The sequence below is a fragment of the Ursus maritimus genome, unplaced genomic scaffold (assembly GCF_017311325.1).
Source record: "Ursus maritimus isolate PB19 unplaced genomic scaffold, ASM1731132v1 scaffold_21, whole genome shotgun sequence".
NCBI lineage: Eukaryota > Metazoa > Chordata > Mammalia > Carnivora > Ursidae > Ursus > Ursus maritimus.
In genome coordinates, this window is record NW_024424564.1 from 52,488,901 (window position 1) to 52,497,220 (window position 8,320).

The window sequence follows — 8,320 nt, forward strand, 5'->3', positions numbered from 1 at the left end:
GAAACACGGAGGAGCGGGCTCAGGCCGGCCGCCCCGGGGGGTCGAGTGCGCCCGGGGCCCGGCGGGCCGCAGCCCCCCGCCCGGCAGCCCGCGGGCCGGGCTGTCCGCAGCGCGCCCCAAGTTCCCGGGGCCGCGTCCCGCACGCGCGGCGGCCGGGCAGCGCCGCGCGGGGCCGCTTACCTGTGGCTGCCGCCTCATCGGGGCAGCTCGCGGGGCGGGGCGGGGGCCGCGGCCACCCGGCGGCGCGCCCCGAGCCGTGCAAGTTTGCAGGCAGGGGTGCGTGTGCGAGTGAGTGTGAGTGTGACTGTGTGCCGGGGGAGGGGGGAGGAACAAAGAGCCAAGTAAACACGGCGAGTCCGTGTCGAGCAAAGCTCATAAATATTCAAGTCGCGTCCTAATCTCCCCAACACACACACGCGCACGCCGCAATTCCGCTCGGGCTCCGGCCGCCACGCCGCTGCTAGCCCGAGCAACAATCGCCAAAACTACTTTTGCAAACTGTGCGGGGTTGCACGGGGGTGGGGGCCGGGCGGGGGTCGGTCCACACTCTCACACAAACACCCCGGGGCAGGCTCACGGAGGGGCCCCCTCCTGGCACCCTCAGTCCTGCAGACCCTGCGTGGAGAAAGAGAAGATGCGGGGCTCAGGTCCCACCGCCTCCGGACCCCACCCCCCCAAAACTGTGCAAGATTGCAAGAGAGGAGGGAGGAGGAGGAGCCCGGGGGGGCGAGGGGCCCGGGACGTAAAAACTCCCCCCACCGCCGGGGTAGGCTTGAGAAGGAGCCCTTTCTGGGCACCTTCAGCCGTGCAGACCCTGCGACGACGAGGAAGAGGACGCCGGGCTCGGGCGCCCGAAGCCCCCCACTCCTGGCCCGGGGCCCCCGGCCGCCTACCTGGTGGCGCGCGAGTTCCACGGCGAGCGCCTCAGGCCGGCTCTGCAGCTCCATCCCTGCAACTTGGGCAGCACTTTGCGCTCACTTTGGCCCCGGCTCCCGGGAAGTTGCGCGACTCCGCGGGGGCGGGAGCGGGCGGGGGCGGACCTGGCCTCCGGGGAGGGGGGGCACACAAGCCCCCTCCCCCAAGGCCGAACGGGAGGGAGGGGGGTCTGGCAAGGGGGAAGAAAGGCGGCCGGGAGCTGCGGCGCCGAGCCCGCGGCCGCTCCAACTCCTCAGGCTGCCCGGCAAGTTGCGCCGGGTCCCCGGGCCGCCCGCGCTGGCCCGCGCATGGCCCCCAGGCGCCGGGAGCCCCGCGCAGCCCCGCGCAGTCCCGCGCGCGCCCGCCCCGCCGCCACCACCGCCCGCGCGAGCCGCCGGCCGGCAGGGACTATATTTCCTCCGGCGCGCGCCTGGATCTCGCTGGGCCTCGGCAAAGTTGTGCCTCGGCGCGATGCTAATTCGGCAGTGCCCGGATGGAGCGGGCCGGGGCGGCGGGGGGCGGTGCCGGAGCCCGCCGCCCGCCCCGCCCCCGCCCCGCCCGCGCGTGCGCACTGCAGCCCCGCCGCAGCCCGGCACCCCGACCCGAGAACAAAAGTGGCGGTGCGAAGGGGCGCAAACTCGCCGGCCCGCGGCTTGGGGCTGCCGGCCCCGGGGCCGTTGGGGCCGGACGCCCCTCCGTCTTTCCGCCCCCGCGCCCGGCCGGACGCGAGGAAAACGGGCCGCGCAGCCCAAGGCCGGGGTTGTAGATACTTTCTAGTGGGAGGAAAAAAATGTACATTTTATCATTTCTTTTCTGCTCTGGCGCTCGGTGCTCCCTCTCTTCCCCTACTTCCTCCTCCCTGCTCCTCGGCAGCCTCCTCCTACTTTAAATTGTCTGCCATCCCCTCCTGCCGCCCTGCACACCAGCGCGGCTCCTTGGGAGACTGCCTTAGTCCCATCTCCAGATTCCCCCACCGCCTGATGGCCACCGTGTTGTTTAAACAGTATGAAAATTGATCTCTTGACTGTTCCTTTAATGGTTGTTTTGTTTTGTTTTTTACACTCACAATTAAACTCTCAACAGATGTCACTGGACTTTTTAAGGCTGTTGTTAAAAATCGTAAACACGCCCGGTCAATGTGACATAAAACAGTCATAAGTACAGCTGCCGAGATCGTATTCCAGAACTCCCAGCCCACAGCCAGGAGGTTAATGTCTCTGAGTCGATATTTCCATGGTGGAGTTACTATCCTCATCAATTAACGTCCGAGTGCTTTGTGCCCTCTCGGTAGCATCCTGGTATGTTTGGAAGACACTGGGGGGGAAACAGTGCAGTCGTCTTTCAAAGGAAACGTTTAAACTGATAAATCATTATAACTTGATATTCCTGCACAGCACAAGAAATACCGAGGCGCAATCCACAAAAGCCCTGTTGGACATATGCCCACCCGACACACTTCACTTCTGTCAGAAGTTGTTGCAATGTTTTTGCACGTCCAGACCCCAGTGTGGCTCTGGCCTCCCTTCCAGCTTTTGCCACAAGGGACTTACGTGTTTGTCCCGTGGGCCCCCAGATACCAGGGGCCTCTCATCTCTGACCCCAGCACTAGCCTTCAGGAAAAACTCAGTAACGGATCACTGGTTAATTGGTGAGCTTTGTTATCCAATGCAAAACTAACACATGTCCTAAGTGGTCACAATCCGTTGGGTCTAGCACCAACCAGGGACAAGCAAGGTTCACCGAATGCAAAACAAAGCGGTATCCGGAAGAGGCTCTGGCTCCTTCCACTCCAGGTTCAGCCCAACTCAGGATGCCATCCTCCCTCCTCAGTGCTTTCGCTAGCCTGGGCACCAGCCTGGTAAAGAGGACTACCTGGGGGGAGCAGTGTTCAGAGAGCCAGGGAGAGCCAGCGTGTGAGAGCATTCCGACTGTAATCTCTGTACATGTCACTGGCTTTTTGGTAAAAATTCATAATAATCTCATTGGCCATGTATGTAATTAAATCAACAGAGAGAACTCTCAGGTCGTCCGTGACCCGCGCGCACTCGGGCAGATGCGGCTGGAGGAGAAGAGGCTTTCTGCTGTGGAGACTTTGAAGTGCTGTCTGCAAGTTTCTGTTAATTAATTCAGGGCACAGTAATCATCATCTGCTTGTCCCTCTGTTGTTTTCGTAGCTACCTAATTCCTGAGCAAGCAACAAAGGCCCAGGGCTGGGGCGCTCTCTGACGATGAGGGAGTTGACGCTGACATCTCGCAAGCAAACTTGCAGACAGTCTGGTGTTGTCCCTGCAGACACACTTTTCTCTGACTCCATCCTGCACTTGCCGGCCCCCCTCCCTTTGCCCATGCTGTGCCCTCCGTGTGGAATCCCCTTTCCCTTTGTAACCTACCTTTTAAAAATCCTCTTTATCCTCCCACATTCACCTCAAATGCCCTCTTTCCTGGGAAACTTCTAGTTTCTACACATGAATTCTCCACTCCTCCCCCGGGAGACCCACCATGTGGAGCTCCTTAGCATGGGGCGTATTCTGTCCCATAATGAAAGTGACTGTTTTCTTCCCCACAGGCACCTGAGCCAGCTCCAAGACTGGTCTGTGAGCACAGCCCGGCATCTGTATGTTGACGGATGTTCCCGTGTGCCTGGAGCCCAGTAGGTGCTTGAGGGAGGAGTAGGTGAGTGAGGTGGTGGGTGGGTGGACGGGTGGATGGATGGATGGAGGCTAAGAGAAATACAATCCATTTCTGGAAAGGTGGGCTGTTAGTAATGGCCATAGAAGTGTGCAGTGTCTGCAGCCCATCCCAGTGTCCATATTTCTCCACACTTGTATTGTGATCAAGTGGACAGGGGGCCTGGATTGAAGCTGGAATATCTGGGTTTGAGTCTTGGGTCCACACTTTAACAGCCTTGTGACCTTGGGCAAGTTACTCCACGTCTCCTAGCCTCCGTTTCTTCAGATGTCAAAATGGGAATGGGAATTATCCGACTGATCCCCAGATCCGCTCAGCTCCTCGTAGCCCCAGAGCTTGGCTACTCGCTCAGTGGGGAGCCCCAGTCGCAGTCAGTCGCTGGCTTTACCAGTCGGAGGTGAGGGCCAGCCTGCAGCATGGTCTCCACCACACACGGCCGCCACAGCGGGAGCAGCAGCGGCTCCAGCACCTCGTCCAGCCCTGTGGACCCATGGGGGCCCGGCTGCTCCCCGCCTCCCCTGCTGCTTTCTGAGTGAAGCTTTGCACCTTGGACGTGGATCTGGCCTCCACGCTGACCGACAAAGGACGGAGTAACCCAAACTCGGAAGTCCAGGGGAGTTGGCTAGTACTTCATTGAATGAACTTGAAGCAACCAGAAACGGGATTCAGGAAGAGCCCGAGAATCAATATCGCTCCCTTCCTTGGCTTTGTACGGAGTGGTGGGCACTGCAAGAATCCATCGCCTTGACTTTTCCTTCCTTCCTTCCTTCCCTTTCCCCTCATCTTGGTGCCCTAGGATTGCACCCCAAATATAGACTTAAAGGCTTGTTTTGCCTCCGTTTTCAAAGGACCCCCAGCTAAGGAGGGAAGGACTACAAGGTTCCGATGAGGATTAATGAGATCCCATCTAAGAAAGCCCTTCGTACACTGGAAAGAACTGAAAATGTTGGTGATAATTCTCGGGCTAAAGAACTGGTCTTCGGTTTTTCTCCTGCCTGAAAGGTTCCTATAAAAAGCCAAGGTGAATCTTGAAAGAGGGCCTCAAAAGCAGCTCAGTAAGCATTTAATATGCACCAACATTGTACAAGGCCCTACACCAGGCGCTATGTGACAGACATCCAATCAGACGGGTCCCAGGCCCCCGGGGTGACCGCGGTGTGGTGAGGCTCCAAGAGAGAAAACACAGACATGAGGAATGATAATCCCAGGGGCCCTGCATTAAAAACAGCACCGAGTGAGGGGAATGCGTTGTGGGGGATGTTGTGAAGGGTTAATTCTGGAAAGGGTGGTCTGAAAGGGGCTCGTCAAGAAGTCATTTGAGCAGAGCCTTGAAAGGGTAAGAATACCATTTGTTCTGGGTTTTACCATTCACGACTCTCTATATCCGTGATCTCACTGACCCTCAGCGGAGTCCCAGGATGTGGGTCGGGTACCCCCAGTTTTACAAGTTAGAGGACCAGTGCGGAGGGCCCTGGCTTCCCTGGGACAGATGCACAGACTGAGGCAGAGGAGACCCAGGCCCTTCCACTTAGGGGCTGCATGATCTTGGGCAAGTCGGCTGAGGACGGTCGGTTTTTAATGACAGGGAAGGGTACAGCATAAGCCAAGGCCCTGAGGCAAAGACTCAGAGGCCTCTAAAATTCTTACCCTTTCAAGGCTCTGCTCTACCAGTGGAGAGAAGTAGGGCAGAAAAGATAGTGGGACCAGACCACAGGGTCTACAGTGCCAGGCTGAGGTTTCAATGTGGCACGCTGGCAGGAGCGAACTGCCCAAGATTTCTGCACGGTTCTGGTCAGGTCTGTGCTCTGAGATGACTGCATGGTGATCTGAAGGATGCAGGACAAGGTGGGGGGCACCTGGGAGGTGGAGGCCAGGACAGAGATGCCCATACCTGAGCTGAAGAAGAAGACAAGGAGGCAGGTGCCAATTCCTGGGGCCACCACGGCCCCCTGTAGACATGAAGCAGGAGGGGACTCGAATGTCTGGTGTGGGTCACACCCATATGTGTGAGTTCTCGGGGAGGGTACGGATTTGACTTTTCGTTAGTGGTCCTGTTGTAGGCACTGTTTACTGAGAGCCTGCACTCTGCCCCCCGCAGAAGACACCTTCTATTTCATGTGATCTTGTGGACATGAGTACAACTGTCCCCACTTACAGACAAGTACGCTGGTGCTCCAAGTGGTTCCGGAACCTTCCCAAGCTGCATAGCTGTGGATGCCGTATCCACGCCCATCAGAGGCAACGATAGTCCTGCTCATGACTGCTGTCCTGGGTAGTACCTCACAGTGTCCTTTTTTACTCTCCAGTGTGTCCCAGCCTGGATGACTAATTGTACGGTCAGCCCGCTGTGGGGATGGGGGCAGAATTCATCCCCCCTAGTTTTGTTCATGAGTCCAGAGCCTGCTGTCTTCCCAATACTCCACTCGGTCTCACCCGGCACAGTGCCCCTTCATCCAGAGCCGTGGCCAGAGGTCAGGCTCGAAGCCTGGGGCACTGGTGCGGGGGGACTCAGCTTCCAGTGGGGCCGAGCCCTAGGACAACCTCAGCGTCACAGACTGTGACTCTGCGTCCTGCACATGGGTGGCCGGGCCCTGCCCAGTTGCTTGCACAACAGCTCAGAGCCTGCACTGTGTATCTGGGAGACGTCTGCCAGACCCGGACAGGCTCAAGCCTGGAGCCAGCTGTCCCCGAGCACCTCCTGGGATGTCGCCGGGCACCTGCAGTGGCCAAGCCCTGCTCTAAGCTCACTGGCCCCACAGGCAGCAGCACCCTGCTCTGATCCCGGAGTCACGCTCTCCTCTGACGTCCTTTATCACACACACTTCAGGTAATTAGTTAAGTTGAGATCATACTGGATCAGGGTGGGGTCTAACTCCAATATGACTGGTGTCCTCATCAGAAGAGGAAAGAAGGGACCCAGACACAGACGGGGACAATGTTATGTGATGACAGAGACAGATTGATGTCCCTAAGTTGAGGAACACCAAGGATTGTCAGAGCCACCAGAAGCTGGGAGAGAAGAGGCCTGGGAAAGATTCTCCTCTTCCGGAAGGACCAGCCCTGCCGACACCTGGATTTAGGACTTCTGGCCTCCGGACTGTGAAAGAATACATTTCTGTTCTTTTAAGCCCCCAGTGTACGGTACCGCATTATGGCAGCCCGAGAAACCCACACCCGGCCGGAGCTTCCCTTCCGGTGAGCAGACAGGTTCAGGTCCCCGTCCCACTACCGGCAGGTCTTATGGGTGCGCGGGCCTTTCCCAGACCCTCACTCCGGCGTCTCCCAGGGAGAAGAGAGGAGCACAGGGCTGGGTGTATTCAGATCCACAGTGACCCTGGACCTCTCAGGTTTTAGGAATCATAGGACGTGTGTGCCAAGCATTTCCGTAGATCTCCAGGGGACCAGTGCATCACTCAATAATCACACCTGGGTATTTCCACCGCCAAACGTGCAAATACCCCCCAGAAGGGGAACAAGAGCCACCAAATGACCTCCTGTCAGCTCACATCAGGGTTCGCTGCCAGGTGAGTCTGAGCAGCGAACTTACCAGTGTCACGCCGAGCACTTTTTGGACTTCAGAGCTGCACAGAGGGGATTGTGCCCACGGTCTGCCCGCTGGGGACTCATTGATTTCCCTTCATCCCCGCGCTGGCCCTGGCCCCACCGCGTCTCTAACTGGTTCCATCTACACAGCAGCTCCCAGACTTGTGGGGAAACTGAGGCAAGGAGACGCTCACAGGACCCACTCACAGTCACCTGGAGCCCGGGAGTGGGCCCATCACAGCACAGCCTCCATACCTCGGCCCCTCGCCGATGCTCCCGCCCCCTCCAGGCACCAGACAGCATCCACTCACCCCTGCAGGGATCAGGTCAGGTCAGGGCCCCTGCTCTGATCCCAGACACATACAGACACATACGCTTCCTCTCCCTGAAAGTGCTGTTTTCTCATGAAGCACAGTGCTCTCCGACGAGAAAGTTCCTCCACTGAGTGTCTGTCCACCAGTGGCACTCACTGAATTCGCCCACCCTCACCTCTCAGTAGAGACAAACCCAGCAGCTCTGTGGGTGGTGAGAGTCCTGCTTGCCTGAGTTGGAGTAACTGTTGGGCTGTGCGGCCGGCCCAGAGAGGAAGGAAAACTCCCCGGTCTGTGTACTCGTTCCGGGGCTGTTACAAAGCCCTGCGCTCCGCGAGTCTTACCCCAGAGATCTGTTCTCTCCAGACTGGAGGCTGGAGGCCAAGAGCAGGCGGGGTGGCAGAGCGGGTTCCTTCTGAGGCTGTGGGGGACCCTCTGCTCCAGGCCTCTCCCAGCTTCTGGGGGATTTGCTGACATTGTTAGCATCACCCCAATCTCTGCCTCCACTTCCAAATGACCGGCTCCCTCTGGACGTGTCCCTGTGTCCTAAGTTCCCCTGTTTATAAGGGCACCCATCATGCTGGATTAGGGTCCACCCATCATTTTAACTTGGTGACTTCTCTAAAAACCCTATTTCCAAATAAGGTCCCGTACTGAGGTACTGGGGGTTAGGACTCCAACGAGGAATATTGGGGAACACAGTCCCACACAACGGTTTATCAGGAGCTTTTCTCTCGGGGATGGCCAACTACCTATGGAGGTTTGGGGAACCCTGAGTTTCCATTCACTCCCCGTGCATTTACTAAGCAGGGATGCTGTGCCCGTCCCTGTGCTCCTGTGAGACCTTAGTCCTTGCTCCTGAT

The 8,320-nt window shown here is 58.1% G+C and overlaps 1 protein-coding gene across 2 annotated transcripts in view; it reads right to left on the minus strand.

Moving 5' to 3' along the window:
• Positions 1-947, minus strand: part of PHF21B (PHD finger protein 21B) — a 91,202-nt gene extending 90,255 nt beyond the window's left edge. The window contains exon 1 of one of the 2 annotated variants that reach the window (XM_040637693.1): positions 894-947. In XM_040637693.1, the coding sequence (XP_040493627.1) occupies positions 894-947 (54 nt within the window). Of the gene's footprint in view, positions 1-180; positions 199-893 lie in introns of those variants that run through there. The other variant, XM_040637694.1, reaches the window with a different exon arrangement.
• Positions 948-8,320: the final 7,373 nt, after the last annotated feature.